This window comes from Delphinapterus leucas, chromosome 5, assembly GCF_059928025.1.
Source record: "Delphinapterus leucas isolate spDelLeu-1000000601 "Yukka" chromosome 5, BTC_Dleu_Yukka2, whole genome shotgun sequence".
NCBI classification, from domain to species: Eukaryota; Metazoa; Chordata; class Mammalia; order Artiodactyla; family Monodontidae; genus Delphinapterus; species Delphinapterus leucas.
Window position 1 is genome coordinate 52,560,210 of NC_143133.1, and position 19,116 is coordinate 52,579,325.

Here is a 19,116-nt window from a genome sequence, read left to right on the forward strand (position 1 = left end):
GCGCAGCCTGTGCTCCGCAACGGGAGAGGCCACAACAGTGAGACGCCCGCGTACAGCAAAAAAAAAAAAAAAAAAAAAATGCCCATAGTTTCGTCACCTGTGACACTTCCCACTGCTTCCACCCTGTGTGAGGCTTTTTCATCTTTAACCTACATAGTCACCATAGCCTCTTAACTGGTCTCTACTGCTTTTTCCCTTTATACCTTTTCTCTTTCCCTGCTCAGCAGCCAATTCATGCTGATCTCCCTCTGCTTAGATCTTGATCTTCCTTGACTCAAAATTTGGAGTAAAAAGCTCAAGACCTTCGTGATCTGTGGTGTCCCTTGAACATGTACATGCACACCACCACCCGTACTCACACAAACTCACATAACCTCTCGTCTCCTGATACGCCTCTCCTGTAGTCTCTGTTCCTCGCTGAAACACTCCTGCTTTAGGGCTCTTGGACCTACTTTTTGTTACCTTTGCATGAAATCTTCCTCCTTTCATCACCTCCTTCAGATCTTTGCTCGAATATTACCTCACTGAGGGCTTATTTAAAATCGCACCTCACCTCCTGTCTTTCTTATCCTTTCCTTCTGTTTCTCTCCGTAGCATTTGCCACTATCTGACATTCTAGTTACACCGTAAACTGTGCTGCCAAGCGTTTTGGTCTTATCTGTACAGTGAGGTATCCTTAGTACTTAAAACAGGGCTGACACATTGTAGATGTTCAAATATTTGTTGAACTAATGAATTTGTCAAGAGAAAGAATGCTTGAAGGCATGAATTAAGAGCTACAGATTGGATCATCATCCACATAATTGAAATAAACATAAGTGTGAAAAATTTAAAACTTAAACATAAGTATTTCTTGAACATTAAATTAAAAAATTTTTAGGAAAATGTTTTATTTTGGCTTTAGAATTGTGACATTAGCAGTAACTGATTATCAGATTGTGCCTTCAGAGTCAGTAAATGTTTATGCCTGCTCTGGTGGGCAGTGTTCTAGGTACTTTCACATTTAAGCATTAATATTGTAGTTTATTATTCTCTTATTATCTACAGAGAAGTTGTGACTGGTCAGAAGTTACATATCCAGTGCGTTTCTAACCTATGACGCCTGACTCCCAAGCCCAGAACTCGATCAGCACATTCTTTATACTCATGACCACACTATTTTTCAAGCCACCAAAATTTACGTTTTATTTTAAACAAAAAGAGACCTAAGCAGTGAAACCAAAGGAGAAAGAAAATGATATGGAGAAACTGAATTCACTCATAACCATTTTTATAAATATTTACATAAAAAAGAAAGTTGAGGTAAATTTGATTCAGACTCTTTAGCATTTCTTCCTTAGTTTCCTCTCAAATCCTAGAAAGGAAAGAAGCTTCTGTTGATTTGCTTGTTTTGAATAAATGTATAGTAGTTTTTATGAGCTGATTTACTGTATTACTACTTTTCCTTCCTTAACATCCTTTACTCAGCACTTTTGAACAGTGTAGTTCTTCCATCGCCCTTACCACGTTCCCCACCCTCCTAGCTTTGGTCAACTTGCTAACACTAATCTATTTGAAAAAGGATAGTTGTGTGTGTTTGTGTGTATATGTGTGTGTGTATGCATGTGTGTATTTATATTCAAATTATACCTGTCCATACTGTGCCATCTAGAATTCTAGCAAAAAATTCAGGCATATGCCAATTGACACCCTGGATGTTTGCCACTTTAAGAGCAGCAGCAGCATCAGGCACTTTGATAGTTTTATAACGCTGTTACTGAAAATTTTAGGATATACATTTTGAGAAAAGAGCTTCCCCAGTTGGGAGTTCCTCAAAAATAAAATTAGCTGAATATTCCATCTTCCAGAATTGTTAGATGTCAAGCGTCTTTTAGTCAGTGGGTCTCATTGATCTTCAGTTAGCCTCTTAGGTGCTTGACTTTCCCTTGCCCCCAGTGTTTAGCTGGAAAAGGAGTTACAGCTTTACTATTATGATGGAATCAGAATAGTTTATGATTCTCAGAAAGATTCTTGGAAAGTTACTCAAACCAGATTTGAAACCTTTATTAGCACTGGCAAAAACAAGTTTAGAATTGAAATACCTGGAATATGTGATTTTCATACTTTAGATAATAGCAATGGTTAATTTTCTGTCATTATTTAACAAGACTGTTTCCAAGTACTTCGTTGACAAAATTCATTTAAAATTAAAGTGTCTGTAGAACACATTCCCTAAATTATGGTATCTAATTAAAAATACGTTGCTTCATCAATTCAGTATTTAGTATTTTTCTTCTTAAAAATATCATTATATAATAAGCCTGTGAGAATTTATGGAAAAACACTAACTTAGCTCAGCATGTAGAATGTCATCTATTGCAGGCACCAAAAACATTAAAAAATTTTGTTTCTCATTCCTAGTCTCACCTATTTCATTTTTTCCCTTCTTTATTCCTTTTTGTTGTTGGTGTTTTTTTTTTTTTTTTTTTTTTGCGGTACGCGGGCCTCTCACTGTTGTGGCCTCTCCCGTTGCGGAGCACAGGCTCCAGACGCGCAGGCTCAGCGGTCATGGCTCACGGGCCCAGCCGCTCCGCGGCATGTGGGATCCTCCCGGACCGGGGCATGCACCCGTGTCCCCTGCATCGGCAGGCGGACTCTCAACCACTGCGCCACCAGGGAAGCCCCCCTCCTTTATTCTTATATTCTCCTTCTAAACAATATCATGTGACGTTAAATTCTATTTTACCCACTGCTCTTGCAGTTTGTGGATGTGGGAGGGTGGGGCGAAGGTCCAGAGATCTGAAACACCATGGTGTCCTCTGAGAGATGTACAAATTTCCAGTGTGGCCAGAACATATGTTTTATTTGTATGGCTAGGAGGAGACCAGAAGCTGGATCAGGAAGGATCCAGCAGTTGTCCAATTAAACCAAATCCAGCAACCTTTTTTCTTTCATACCTCTTAATGTTGCGTTCTCCCTTTGTCAGAACTTCACGAGTAAGTCTACCTAGGTATATTTTAAAAGCGGGCAAATTTCTGTATCGCCTTTTGATGATCTTTTAAAGTTTTCTATTGAGATTTCTGGTGGTTTAAGAGTAAATAAGGGCTTCCCTGGTGGCACAGTGGTTAGGAATCCGCCTACCAGTGCAGGGGACCCAGATTCGAGCCCTGGTCCGGGAAGATCCCACATGCCGCAGAGCAACTAAGCCTGTGTGCCACAACTACTGAGCCTGTGCCCTAGAGCCCGTGTGCCACAACTACTGAGCCCGCGTGCCTAGAGCCCGTGCTTGGCAACAAGAGAAGCCACCACAATGAGAAGCCCGCACACCACAACGAAGAGTAGCCCCCGCTCATCACAACTAGAGAAAGGCCGTGCGCAGCAACAAAGACCCAATGCAGCCAAAAATAAATAAATTTAAAAAAAAAGTAAATAATAAAATTTGGAAGACTATAAAACAAAATTAAAAATATATAACAGATTAAAGCCTTTTCTGGAGTTTTTAAAAATTCTTTTTATTATTTAAAAAATTTTTATTTTATACGGGAGTATAGTTGATTTACAATGTTGTGTTAGTTTCAGGTGTACAGCAAAGTGGGTCAGTTATACATATACATGTATCTATTCTTTTTCAGATTCTTTTCCCATTTAGTTTATTACAGAATATTGAGTGGAGTTCCCTGTGCTATATAGCAGGTCCTTGTTGGTTATCTACTGTATACGTAGTAGTGTGTATATGTTAATCCCAAACTTCTGATTTATCCCTCCCCTCCACCTTTCCCCAGTCTGGAGTATTTTCTGACCTTAGATTCTTTTTTTTTTTTTTCCCATTTTATTTTTACTTATTTATTTATTTTACTTTTTATTTTATATTGGAATATAGCCAATTAATAATGTTGTGATAGTTTCAGGTGCACAGCAAAGTGACTCAGCCGTACATATACATGTATCCATTCCCTCCCAGACTCCCCTCCCATCCAGGCTGCCACATAACATTGAGCAGAGTTCCTTGTGCTATACAGTAGGTCTTTATTGGTTATCTGTTGTATATATAATAGTGTGTATATGTTAATCCTGAACTCCTAATTTATCCCTCCCCTGCACCTTTCCCCAACCTGGAGTATTTTCTGACCTTAGGTTCTTGATATAATAGTTAATTTTTCTTGCTCCTTGTTAAGAAAAGTTAAAGTGGCAGGATAAAAATAAAGGAGAAATTATTTGTGAGTCCATCATTTAGAAAGTGATTCACTAATTGTGAAATCCATTTATTGGGTTACAACCAGCATTTTAAGTAAATTCATGATATAAAATAGAATAGATTTTATCTACCTGGATGTGTGTGTGGCTGTTACGTTAAAACCTACTTTTGGTTGCGGTTAGCAAAGTTTGAAAAACCCTGTTTAATGTTTGCATGTGCCTACTAACATTTCTGTGTATGTTTTAAAAATAATGTCTATTCATTTACTTGGGTATTTGAGAATCTACTGTTTCTCCTCCGTACCTCCCCAACCCCCATTTATTGAGTCATCACTATGTGCCAGATACTGTTCTAAGGGATTTACATATATTAGATCCCTTGTCTCCTATTACATGAAATTTTTATCCCAATTTCTCAAAAGGAGAAACTAAGTTTCCTAGTGATTAATTAACTTGCTCAGAGTTATATATTGGTAAGTTATGGATCTGGGATTCAAACCCAAGCCTATTCAGAGTCCATTCTTCTAACCACCAAGCTGTATTGCCGGCTGTGTGAAGTCACTGTGATAAATGCTGGCGATACATTTGAAATGGTTCTTGATCTTATGGAACTTAACATATTTATATTTATAAATATATTTATAATTTTCTATACTTTATATATATACACACACACACAACATGTAATGTGAGAAAACACCATTTATCTATCTATCTATCTATCTGGCTGTGCCAGGTTTTAGTCTCGGCACGTGGGATCTTCATTGCCACGTGTGAGATCTTTTAGTTGCAGCATGCAGGATCTAGTTCCCTGATCGGGGGTCGAACCCGGGCCCCTTGCATTGGGAGCGTGGAGTCTTAACCACTGGACCACCAGGGAAGTCCCAACACTATATATAGTTAACTAACCATGTTTATAATTAGAATATTACCATGTTATAAATTTCAACATTACTGACTTATTGCCATCATATGGATGTGCCATGATTTAATTATTCCTGTGTTGTTGGAAATTACCAGTCCTTGCTTGGTAATATTGCAGTGAGCCTCGGAATGCATTCATTATTGTCATTTCAGCTTACTATGTGAGGCTGTTTATAAAAGCATAGAAGTTTGAAGTTACTGGCATTTGTTTCTAATTACATTCCTGAAGCTTATGTTTTAGCAGTAGTGCTGATCTTATACCTTAATAATCATTGTGTATTATAAATTCAGTAGTCAGAAACAAAACAAACAAAATTCAGTAGTCAAAAAATGGTGTCCATGTTAGGGGCTTCCCTGGTGGCGCAGTGGTTGAGAGTCCACCTGCCGATGCAGGGGACGCGGGTTCGTGCCCCGGTCTGGGAAGATCCCACATGCCGTGGAGCGGCTGGCCCCGTGAGCCATGGCCGCTGAGCCTTCGCGTCCGGAGCCTGTGCTCCACAACGGGAGAGGCCACAACAGAGAGAGGCCCGCGTACCACAAAAAAAAAAAAAAATGGTGTCCATGTTAAATCATCTTCTTTCAAAGTCTCTGTTGTCCTTGATATTGTTGCAGCACGTATAAGCCATTTCTAAATAATTTCTTCAAATCACTCGAATATTTGTGTGCCTAACATATTTTAGAGCACATGAGACAAGCACTCCATCACGAACGTTCTGTATTTAGCTGTCAGTTGTGTGTCCCAAATGGGGTTTATAATATTTTCACATGCTTAAGTCCTGAGTGCCAATTGTGTTCCAGGCTTTGGTGGTTAGATAATAGTTTTACAGAGATGAAAGACAAAAGCTACCCCCTTTGGACACAACATAGTGAAGGAGGCCGTAACCACTGTCATGAAAATGTATTTCTGTCTCTTCCAAAAGAAGTGAAATGTTTTGCAGACAATTGCATAGAGTTTTTTTTTTGCATAGAGTTTTAATACACATTAATTTTGCAATTAAAGTTATGTAGTTGGGGGACTTCCCTGGTGGTACAGTGGTTAAGACTCCGCCTGCCAATGCAGGGGACACGGGTTCCAGACCTGGTCCAGGAAGATCCCGCATGCTGCGGAGCAACTAAGCACTTGTACCACAACTGCTGAGCCTGTGCTCTAAAGCCCGCGAGCCACAACTACTGAGCCCAGGCACCACAACTACTACTGAAGCCTGCGTGCCTAGAGCCCATGCTCCGCAATAAGAGAAGCCACCTCAATGAGAAGTCTGCAGACCGCAACGAAGAGTAGCCCCTGCTCGCCGCAACTAGAGAAAGCCCGTGCACAGCAATGAAGACTCAACACAGCCAAACATAAGTAAATAAAAAATAAATATATTTATTAAAAAAAAGGTATGTAGTTGGGCATCAGAATTTCTCGTTTTTTTTTTCGGCCGCATTGGGTCTTTGTTGCTGCGCGTGGGCTTTCTCTAGTTGCAGCGAACAGGAGCTACCCTTTGTTTTGGCACTCGGGCTTCTCATTGCGGTGGCTTCTCTTGTGGCGGAGCACGGGCTCTAGGCACGGGGCTTCAGTAGTTGCAGTGTGTGGACTTCAGTAGTTGTGGCGCGTGGGCTCAGTAGTTGTGGCTTGTGGGCTCTGGAGCTCAGGCTCAGTAGTTGTGGTGCACGGGCTTAGTTGCTCCACAGCATGTGGGATCTTCCCAGACCAGGGATCAAACCCACATTCCCTGCATTGTGAGGTGGATTCTTAACCACTGCGCCACCAGGGAAGTCCCTGATGAAGATTTGTTAAATGACTATTTAATTTCTTCCTGTAACAGTTTTGAACCCTTAAATATGGTAATTCTGCAAAATTCTGTTTCAGCAATTTAAAAAATGGTTTCTTTGAGTCATCTAACTTGTTACCAAAAACACTGGTATAGTAGTTCTGTTGATCACTTCTGCAGGCAGTTTTGGAATGCAACGTGAGTGCTGGTTTCTATTCAAATTTGAAGTTACTTAGGAGTTTCCTGTCCTTAATTTGGGGAATTTTTCCAGTGCTTTTTGTTACTCTTAGTTTAACATGGTTTGAAGCATTGTAGAGAGCTGACCACCTGCTCGCTCTCTCTCTTTGTTTTTTAATTACTGATAATCTGACTGAATGGCCTCACCTCCCTCACCTAATAAATGGTTTGCTTTCCATGAGGCTAAGACTGGTAGCAGCAGTCCATGGGAAACATGGTAGTGCACCCTCTTAAGGAAAATAACTTTTATGCTTATTTTTGTTTTGTCAACTAAAATTTATATTGATAACTACCATGATTTACAAGTCAGCTTTAAAAGATCTTCAAGTGCATAACTTCATGAAAAAACTGGATCTCATTTGTAAGAATCAAATGAACTTTCTGATTTGAGTTATTAAATATGATTCTAAGCCTTCTTAGTGGCTTTAGTGAATGTGCATATAGTCTCTTGTTAAACCATAGCTTAAAAATCTGTTTATATATACTGACTACATTTTGAGTCAGCAGCATTTATAAAATTAGATTATTGTTAGATCAGCCAGGTTGAAAAATAAAACTTAAGTTTGGATTTGATTTCTTCTGATTGCTTCTGGGAGATAGATTGGCAAAGCAACGTGAGTGTGAGTTTCAGAGTTGGACATATGAGACAGAATATCTGACCAACCTCTTTCAGTCTCAGATGCATTATGTTGAACAGATTAATGCTTAAATGTCTATGAGCCTCAATCTCCTCACCTGTAAAAGGAGGCAACTGGTCAGTCTTATGAGTGGTAAATCAGGATGAAATAAAATACCATTAAGTCCCTAGCATGATTCTTGGCATATTGTCAACAAATCTTAGCCCCAATACCACCTCCTTCCTCCAGCAATATTTTACAACAATGTTGCATAGAACAAGTGTTGAAATTCCAGCTAGAGGGTCTAGATTGAAGGCCTAGTTCTTTTCTCATATTGCATGTTTTCTTTGGTCAGTCACTTGACCACAGAGTGTCAGTTTTCTCCTCTGTAAAATGGCGTTATGAAAAATTAAATGAGATAATGAGTAAGTGTTACAGACCTAGGCTTTTATTCTTTCCTTTATTATCCAATATATTTATATCCTGCCTTGTTTCCCAGTGATTAACATCATTCTTTATGTGCAAGGGAGGAACTGTACTTCAGGAACATTAACCTGATAGTCCAGAGTTTATTTGGAGGAACAGAGTGTAGGAAACATGGAGGAACAGAGTGTAGGAAACAATGTGTGTTTCCTCCCAGGAGGTTGTAACACATACAGCGCCTTTGAAAGGTTTTAAGCTTGGAGGGGGAAGGGTCGGGGGTTGCACTAAAGCGGTAAAATGATCAGTTTTAAAGATGGTTGTGGCTACAGTGATTTCATTGGACCAGGGCCCTTGTTTCTGTTCTTCATTAGTATTTTCCCAATTATGCCACTATTACCAGCTTTCTGAAGAGTGACCTACATTTTGTAGTCTGTATTCCCTACAACCTGCAATAAATCTAAATCTCAGGAATATGTAATTTTTCTGACAGTGGACCTGAAAAGTTTTCATCAGTTGAATCTACCCTTTCAAACAGGAAATAATTTCTCTTTCTCTTTAGCACGTACTTTTTAGCTCTAGCTGGGAAACTTTGTTGTCTGCCATTCTTTGTCTATTAACCTTTGCACGAGCTGCCTCACAAACCCAGAGTATAACAAACCTCTCCCAGCTACTTTCTTTCCTTGGAAGCCCCATTTATTGCTTGCTTTTATTAAAAGTTTCCTATCAGTCATCCTAAAGTAATGTTAACTGCTTTATGACATAAATGTATGTGTATTACTGATAATTTATCAGTTTTACTTCCTTCGTGTAGGTTGAGTATTCGTTCTTTCTTGTAACTATAGAGTGCCAAACTTGAAGCAGAAGTAGAGCGAATTCTTAGATTTAAAATGTGATACATAGACTTCTTACTGTATCATTTAAATAATGAAGTGTTTTTAATGTTTTTATGTAAGAAAGGTGGAGTGGGGTGAGGAGGAAGGAGGAATCAGGTAACCTGTCAAGGCAATCACAGAGAAGCACTAAAACCTGATAGTTAGCCATGGATCTGTTCATTTATCTGCATGCTCTTCATAGAAGTAAGCTTTAGAAACTGTAACTTTTTACAGTTTAATGACTTCCATGGAATTAAAATGATTCAGTAATATTAAGACCAGAAGGGGCATTGTTTGAAGGAATCCCTGTTGTGTCTATTAATGAGTTCCCTTTTATGCAGGTGTGTGGGTGATTTCCAGCTCTCATTCAACACAGAATAGAATAGTTGGTCAGAGGTGAACCTGGCACCTACCAAGTATTCAGACCTGTCTTTTAGGTTATTTTCATTCCTTGAGAAGAAAACTGAAGAATCAGTTGGGGTAAAGAGATTTGTGGGCTTTGGATAGATCTCTATAAAGCAAGGGCTGTCACTCTGACCACTAAGCATGTACTCCTCCTCATTCACATCAGGGTCATATTAAAAATGTTACGTGGTAGTAGCAGTAGCTGCTTTGTTTTTCTTAGCCGTGGCAGCAATTAACACAGTGCACTCACTAGTGGCTTAACATACCAACACTTAAGTCCTTATTTTTTGTTTTTGTTTTTAAGTCATTGAAATTATGAAACTGTCATTCCAATGGAAGCATTATAGTTCTTCGGAACCATTATGATCTCAAAAGGAGAGGAGAATGATACAGATACACTGGCTGAGGTGTTTTGAGGTGCATCGAAGTGTTCCAGCCTGTGGCTTACCTTAACATGTTCTTGAAGTACCATGGCGTGGATTAAAAGGTATGCTTTAGAAATCTTCCAGTGGCCCCAAGGTCATGCATAGAGTGAACACTCATGGTTCTATATTTAATTATTGCATATTTTAAGATATTTTAATATTTAGATTGCAGATGTGGTTATGGAGTTATGGCAAAAGTATTTTTTGTTGTAAAAAAACCAGGTATCACAACTTGTTGAGTGATTCCCCACCCCCCTTTGAGATATGGTTATAGGAGACACTAGGGTAGATATTTTTGCTAGATTTTAATAGTAATGGGCTATAGTTTCTTTCACGAAATAGTTTAGTGATTATTCATATGTTAGTCTGTAATTATCTTTCTGGTTTACATCATAGACTAGTTTCTCTGTAGTGCTGTCATTTCATGGTAGCCTGAACAGGAAATAATTGGATACAGTTCTTCAGTTGGAGTATTAATTTGACCAAACGAAATAATTTTTACTTGGACCATTTATAGTTTGTGCTTGTTTTTGTCTTTTACAAAGAATTTTTACTGAGAGGAAAATGAGTAATTCTTTACTAATACTGTGATTGTTGTCTCTTCACCACCGTATGTATACAGTTAATCTTTCATGTGTTTGTGGTATATAGTCCCACTGTTACTTGTGGTTGCTAGTAGTGGTAATTCTAGGCTTCATATTACCCACTTAACCATCAAAAATCTTTAAGGTTTTTATGTTCATAACATTTTATTTGAGTGATGTAGTCAAAACCATTTCTTAATTATTGGAAACCTTGGAAACCTAATTTTGTACTGTTTGCTTGCTACTGGATGTTTTCTTGGGGTAGTGGAAGTGAATCAACCCAGGGAGAATGCTGAGTTCATAAAGTTACATCGGGTTCAAAATTCTTTATCTTTTAGGTAATGAAGGAAAACATGTTGGGAAGATAGATGTTTAAATCATGGATATATAAGTGTAATAGAAATACTTTGGTGCAGCCTGTAATTTTTATCAGTCTACCTTATGTTAAGATCCTCTTGACATGTCAGCAGTTAAATTATTAATGGAATTTAGTTATTAAACCTAAGACAAAACTGCTTTATATTAAATTCTGGTCTATAATGACAGTGAATCAAGTTTCAAGGTGAAGTCAGCTGCCTGTTAACCAAGTTCAACCAGGTATTTTATGTCCAATACAACAGTGTCTACTCTCCAAAAAGATGGTTTCTTTGGTTGGAGATGGTATTTGATACATTGTTTACAAAATATATTTCTCCATAATATTTGCCACTTCAACTTAAAAAAAAAAATCTCTTTTTAGGGTAGTACTTGGGCATCTGTTTGTTTTGTTTTAATGCCACAGAGGATTCGTGATGCACAGCCAGATTTGGGAACTCCTTTCTCTTTGGAAGAGTTTATAGCTTGGTGGTTAAGAGCTTAGATTCTGCGGCCAGCTGATCTGTGTTTCAAATCTGGCACTACTTTTTTTGTTTTGACAGGTTGAAAGAATGATCTGGAAAAAAAATAAACTTGTGTATTAAAAATATAATACTGTAATTATATATTGCATTATATATGTGTGTGTATATGTATATATACACACACATATATATAAATAAATTCCATACACATTTAGTGTAGGATTGAGCATGCAAGAAGCCAGTGTTAGATTAACAGTGATGATGATTATTTTTATTTATTTATTTTAAAATTTATTTTATTTTATTTATTTTTGGCTGCGTTAGGTCTTTGTTGCTGCCCGCGGGCTTTCTCTAGTTGTGGCGAGCGACTCTTCGTTGTGGTGCACGAGCTTCTCATTGCAGTGGCTTCTCTTGTTGCAGAGCACGGGCTCTAGGCGCATGGGCTTCAGTAGTTGTGGCTTGTGGGCTCTAGAGCACAGGCTCAGTAGTTGTGGCACACGGGCTTAGTTGCTCTGCAGCATGTGGGATCTTCCTGGACCAGGGCTCGAACCCATGTCCCTCGCATTGGCAGGTGGATTCCCAACTACTGCGCCACCAGGGAAGCCCGATGATGATTATTAAATGCCAGATCAGGAACCTCTTTTCTGCGGGGTGAGATGCTATTACATTATTTCTTTTTCTGAATCTTACACTTTCTTCTATGGTCTTCCTAGAGTTAAATAAACAATCACTCTTTGACTAATGTTTTCAATTCTTTGAGCTTTTTCTCATCAGTGAAAGAAGGTGGCCACTGGAGACTGGTAATTTATCTCTGGTCCTCTTATCCTGCTAGGTCGATTTGTGTGTCCTTTAAAGCTGTGTTTTTCAAATTGCAGGTTTCAGCCCATTCACTAGTGGGTCAAGAACTCGATTTAGTTGGTTAAGAACTCGATTTAGTGGGGGTTATGATCAGCATTAAGACATGTATTGTAATAGAAAACAAAATCAGTGCAGTGAATGTAGAAAAGAGCATTTAAAAAAAAAACTTGTTTCATTTTTTTTAAAAAGCTGAAATAAACAAGATATATGCACATTTATGTGTATGTTGCTTGGATCGTTTTGGTTCCACTCAGTGTATGCCTCCCATAGTCACAGATATCCCTGAGATGTGGTATTAGGTTTATATTGTTTTTCCTTGCTGAGAAAAAGTGACCAGGATAGGTTCCAGCCTGTGGCTTCTAATGGTATGCCATATTCTCTACATCATCTTCAAGGATCTTCCTACCATGCTTTGCGTTACAGGAGAATATCTAAGGAGCAGGGAGAAAAGGGGAACATAGTAGCAGCCGCTGATGAGTGGCATTAACTAAGGATATTTTATCACGTAGAGTAATCTAGTAAACTGCCCCTTGGCATGCATTCTGTTAATGTGTTAATCAACTCATAGATCAGTGGTTTTCAAACTGCCAGTGGTAGCCCATTCTGGAGTCAATTCAATAAGTTGCTATCCTCCCCTACTCCCCCCCACCCTGCAAATTATATGAAGCAGAAAAGAACAGAATAGGAAATGCCATGAATGGATCATATGATATAGTTCTGTAAAACTCTTGTTTTGAGGGTATGTATGTGTACTGTATTGCAGACCTAAGTTCTGATAATGATCATCTGGGAAACAGTATGGCACTCAGTCTTATAAATCCATATTGCCAAACTGACCTCAGCCAGAGAAGACTTCAGATATCTAAAACAGGATTGTTAGCTCAGTAGTTTTCTCTCTGACAATAGGAAACAGTTAGCTATGAAACCTTGTTTTTTGTTGTGTTATTTGGGGTGAGTGTGTGTACGTGTGTGTGTTTTCTTGCTTGCTTGCCCTCGTAAATATATAAAGGCTCATAGGTAAGAAATTTATAATATTTCCTAGTTGTGAAGGAATTTACTTTCTTTGCATTGATGAAAATGACCTATGCAATTAAAAAGTACCAAGAAACTGATGATACATATTAAAATCCACCCACTTCATTTTCCCATTCCTTGTATCTTAGGACTTTTTCGTATACCAGGTACTTTTTTACTTCAGAAGGTAAATATAAAAGTTTAATGTTGCCAAAAAAATTAACCTTAAATTAGATACGTCACAAATATTTAAGGTAGTCAAATGTTAGAACTTCTGTTTTTGTGAGGATTTTGATAATATTTAAAATTTTATTTTTCTTGGATTAGTGCCTCTGCCTATTCCAGTGTCCTCATAACAGCAGATATTTGCTTTACAGATATACTGAAGATGATCACAGAGTTTCTGGTGAATATTTTTTAAAAAGTAAAGCTTCAGAGTAGTACAGTATCAGCATATTCATGTTTTAAGATTGTGTTTGAAATACAGTTTCCTCCTTCCTAGAAAACAGTACGAGAATGAAGATTTCTGGTAAATTGTTTCACAACAATGGAATTTGTACATTAGTTTTCTACACTCGGGAGTTGAACAATGGATAAAAATCTTTGCCAAAATAAGAGGCCAAAAGATAATAAGTACAATTCATGTTTCTCTGCAAGTTCTTGGAAATTGAGTCAAAAACATATATGGTTCCTGCTCTGAATTGGGTATGATGTATTAAACCTAGAAATTATCTTTTGGAATTACAGAAGATAGGTAAAGAAATCCCACCTCCCTCCTGCCCCGTGGGTTAACTGCCTTCATGTTGGTGGCTTGTCTTTGCGTCAGTGCGTGAAGACATACTGTTGCTAGTGATGCGGGCAGGGAACAAGAACCTGTGGATTCAGAGAATGGGAGAGTTGAATCCCTTTTTTCTATTACTGTTTCCCCAAGTGTCCCCCCACCCCCACCCCAACCTGGTCTTCTCCCAGACTGTCCAACCTTTTCTCCTCTTATCAGTAGCATTGCCTAGCTTTTCATCATTATTTCAGTCATATTTACTTCCAGCGTCATCACTTTCTGCCTCATGCTGCTTATCCTGTTGAGTGCAAGGTTTCATGTTGTCACTTCGTGGCATTTGTTTGTGCACAACCGTGTTCCTTTTACTTTGGTTATCATAACGCACAAGAGCAGCTTTTCATCTTTTTCTTTCAAAGATTTTTCCTCCTAAAGTGTAGTTTTTAAAAAAAAAAAATTTATTGATTTATTTGGCTGTGCCGGGTCCTAGTTGTGGCAGGCAGGATCTTAGTTGTTGCAAGTGGGATCTTTTGTTAGTTGCAGCATGCGGGATCTTTAGTTGCGGCACATGGGATCTAGTTCCCTGACCAGGGATTGAACCTGGGCACCCTGCACTGGGAGCACGGAGTTTTAGCCACTGGACCACCAGGGAAGTCCCTGAAGTGTAGTTTAGGAAGAAACTAAACTACCTTTTAGTTTAGTTGGCCAAGAACTGAGAGAACTGACCGGAGGCAGCACCCCAACCGCAGGTCTAGGATTAGAAGAAAGAGCATGTTATAAATTACTGGGTCAGCTGTTAGATATGGCTCCAGTATACTTTTGGTTACTGAAAACAAGTCAAAAACACTCTCTAAGAATGAAGGTTAGATTCTTTGAGAGTATTTAAAAAGATGTTTTCGGGCTTCCTTGGTGGCGCAGTGGTTGAGAGTCCACCTGCCGATGCAGGGGACATGGGTTCGTGCCCCGGTCCAGGAAGATCCCACATGCTGCGGAGAGGCTGGGTCCGTGAGCCATGGCCGCTGAGCCTGCACATCCGGAGCCTGTGCTTCGCAACGGGAGAGGCCACAACAGTGAGAGGCCCGCGTACCACAGAAAAAAAATTTAAAAATTGCCTGCGTGAAATTGCTGAAGACTTACACCTGGTGTATGTAAGTTTTCCTAGCACTTAGTGTTAGACTCAACAAAATTACATGAAAGAACATAAACTTCTAAGGACCTCTTTTCAGCTGTATTGTTTGTAGCCCCATTTAGATCTTGATACCACTTCCTAATAGAATCTGTCAACAACATGGATTATCACTTTTTTGAAGTGTCAGCATACCACATTAAACTACATTGCTGTTGTAGTGTGAGTAACAGTAATTACCTATAGCATGGTATCTTTGCAGGGCATTCTTTATGGGAAAAGTAGACAGTTTCATTAGGGTGAGGAAATTAATCATCGTTTTAGCTCTTTGGACTTGGTAAAATAGTTAATTCCTTTTCCTCATAAAATTTGTGAAGTTAGTATGAACTCGTTTGGTGGACCATTTATAATTTTTTCCTCCACTGTAGAAAATAACTTATTAGACATTTCAGATCAGTTTGTTCATAATCATTTGTTAATTCAAAATAGTTGGTCTAAATAATATTATAGTTTAAGAGCTACGATTTCATGACTTTTGTTATCCTTTTAGCAAGATGACTTGCTATTGTTATGGTTCATTCGCTTAGTGAGCACACACTGTACAGAATTGCATTTGAAAACTTAATATTTTATGCAGTTGAGTCAATTTTAATTATGAACAATACATGCTTATAGTGTTGGGCATATTTCTCTAATGTACACTAATGCCATTAAAAAAAATTTGTCCAGCATAAAAGTTACAGCCTAAAAAAATCCCCTGTGCATCTTCAGTTTATTATGGAAACAGGTTGGCATTTTCTTCATTACTGGGATACTTATAATTCTTTAAATGCTCTAGATTTGACTAATTCCTAGAGCTGTTAACACAGTCAGATTTTCCTGGTTTATTTAAATGTGGCATCGTTCCGTTTTCCCTAGTTGGATTACTACAGCGTTTCATCCTTGAGAATCAGCAGTTCTGGTTTGCTGAGAAATAGTTTACAAGTTAAGAAGTGATTTTTCTGAAACATTTAAATAAATTTTCATATGATAGGTGATTTGTTTAATGGATAAAAGCAAATAGAAGTTAAAATTGGGGAAAAAACAATTATTTTGCGAAGGCAAAGTAAAGTGGTTTAAAGACTAGACTGTGGCTTCCTTATATATTTATATGTAATCTTCAATCTTAGTATGATCAGTGTGTAATCAGAAACAGAGGAAAGTCCTACCTTGTGACTTTTTGAGCTTCAGTTTTCCCTTCGAAGTTTGAAATAATGCCTATCAGAATTGTTAATGAGAGTTAAATGAGAGCATATATAAGTGGATATATTCTGTTTGTTTTTATGTGCTTGTCTGTTTTACTGCATGAGGCCAGTTTCGGATGCTATGGATATAAAAGTTGTAATAAGAGCTTCATCTAACCTTATGGAATCAGGGAGTGGAGATATAGAAGATAATTTGGGAATGCAGCTGATAGCATTTGTCAGTGAATTGCTTGTGATGGAAGGCAAGAATGAGGGGAAGAGGTCAATAATACTAGTACTGTAGAGAAGAGAGACCACAGTGTCTTTAGGGAACGTGCATGTGTAGAAGTTGGTGAGAAAGGAATGTTAAGAATTAGCTGCTGCAATGGAGCAACTCATCTTTTTTTTTTTTTTGTGGTACGCGGGCCTCTCACTGTTGTGTGGCCCCTCCCGTTGCGGAGCACAGGCTCCGGACGCGCAGGCTCAGCGGCCATGGCTCACGGGCCCAGCCGCTCCGCGGCATGTGGGATCTTCCTGGACCGGGGCACGAACCCGTGTACCCTGCATCGGCAGGCGGACTCTCAACCACTGCGCCACCAGGGAAGCCCGAGCAGCTCATCTTTAAAGAAAAACTGTGCCCTCATATTTTCTAGTTAGACAGCTGATGTTAGGGGCAGTTGACTAGCCAGTTAACTAGTAAATATGTAACACAACAGCTTTACATAATTTGAACTCATAGCACAGCAAAATACCAAGTAAATATATAGCATGAATGGCCCAAACTGTGACAGTTAAGTCTACACCTGCTAAGAGTATAGACTTGTTTTCCTCATTGCTGCTATCAAATCCCAAGGCTTTTGCCTCCTGTTCTAGTGTTTTACTACTATAATTTACTCATGGTCTATACTTTTAATCACTTTATGGTGATTCTCAATTCAGAATCTTTCTTTTGCCTGTGCCGAGCCAAGGCTCCTCAGATGGTTGCTGAAGTATTAGGCTGCCTCTTGTACCACCCACTGCAAAGCATTTTGCTGCCAGATTTTGTACCATCAGCCTCCGTGCCTGTGTTGTGTATTCCCCTTGCAGAGCCCCATGGCCCCTCCTTGTGAGGCTTGCCTGAGCAGATGCTAGCTGCTGGGCCTGCCTTTTTGGTCCTAGCAGTGTATGAAAGCACGACAGGTTAATGGCTCAGATAAGGTTTGGCAGAAAAGCCATTCTTTAAGCTTTGAATTGTGGTTAAGACCACTTCTTCAGAGTGGTTTTTGGCTTTACCACAAAAATTAGGTTTGATCGTTATAACATGACGTGATAACAGAAAGTTAAGTTACGGTTCAAAAGAAATGTATTGTTTTGGGTATAAACACTCAAGCAGAAAGGCATTTCCTTATTCATGCAGTGGTGTTATAAAAAACGTTCTGGAAATCTTTTCTTCCCTATTCTGAATATACGAATTTTGACCACCTTATTATTTTTGTTTATTGAATAGTCTCCCTTCACTGTCCTATTTTGCATGTTTTAAAATGATAATTGCCATCTTTTATTTTTTTCCCTTAGGGACAGGCTTCTTTGAAAAGGTTTAACTCCTTGTAAACCTGAATCGTAGTCTTTCCTTTATGAATTAGACCTTATTTTGGTTACACATCCATAAATGTTCTGGTCTGTGTTATTTAAAAGGGAAATAGGGGCTTCCCTGGTGGCGCAGTGGTTGAGAGTCTGCCTGCCGATGCAGGGGACACGGGCTCGCGCCCCGGTCCGGGAGGATCCCACATGCCGCGGAGCGGCTGGGCGCATGAGCCATGGCCGCTGAGCCTGCGTGTCCGGAGCCTGTGCTCCGCAACGGGAGAGGCCACAATGGTGAGAGGCCCGCGTACAGCAAAAAAAAAAAAATAATAAAAGGCAGATGCACTGCAGAATTCAAATATTTTAGAATACCAAACTGTATCCTAGAGGTTTGGCTATTTAAGAAATTGGCCAAAAAATGGTTTGATAGAGGTTGGGCTGGTACTGTCTTTATAATTTTTAGAAAATTGAATTTTCTACGTATTCTTGGTCCTTTTCAACTCAGAAAAAAATGTACTTTGTGAAATTATGATTGATAGGGTAGACACTTATCACATGAACAATATAACATTGTCTTTGTGCAGGGAATACGAAAGAGTAATCATCAAAAATTTGACCTACAGATGTGCGTGAACACGTGTGTCTGTTTATGCAATAGCTAAGGTATGCTCCCACAGCAGATGTCTTTACACTTCCTCAATTATATGCATTTATAGCTGTAGAAAATCAAAGAAAAAATTATCCTTTACAATTATAAAATTTAGTCAGTAGCGGAAGTATTGGGAGTGTAATGAAAGGTTTCCTTTCAGGTTTTTTGTTGACCCCTCACTGAAGCAAAACGGGTCTATACTATAGCATAGAAACTTTTAGGGTCAGTTAGTACATTTAATAATCTTTTCATAATTTTTATATTCATACCTCTTCATATGTTAGTATCCAGAATTGAAGTGTAATTAAATTCTATCTTACTGCAGACTACATGGAAAATCATGGACATTATACTCTAGTTACATTTTTTTTTGAATTTTATTTTTTTATACAATAGGTTCTTATTAGTCATCCATTTTATATACATCAGTGTATACATGCCAATCCCAATCTCCCAGTTCATCACACCACCACCCCCAACCCCCGCTGCTTTCCCCCCTTGGTGTCCATACGTTTGTTCTCTACATCTGTGTCTCTGTTTCTGCCCTGCAGACTGGTTCATCTGTACCATTTTTCTAGGTTCCACATATATGCGTTAATATATGATATTTGTTTTCCTCTTCCTGACTTACTTCACTCTGTATGACAGTCTCTAGATG

The 19,116-nt window shown here is 38.8% G+C and overlaps 1 protein-coding gene across 5 annotated transcripts in view; it reads left to right on the forward strand.

The window, feature by feature from the left end:
- The window catches only part of LOC111170864 (recombining binding protein suppressor of hairless), a 236,837-nt gene that overhangs the window by 152,556 nt on the left and 65,165 nt on the right, over positions 1-19,116 (forward strand). For 2 of the 5 annotated variants that reach the window (XM_022566471.2, XM_022566480.2), the window contains exon 2: positions 9,710-9,892. The exons of the other annotated variants lie outside the window; for them this stretch is intronic. In XM_022566471.2, coding sequence (XP_022422179.1) covers positions 9,876-9,892 — 17 coding nt within the window. In that variant the 5' untranslated portion in view covers positions 9,710-9,875. The remainder of the gene's footprint in view (positions 1-9,709; positions 9,893-19,116) is intronic. 5 annotated transcript variants of the gene reach the window in all.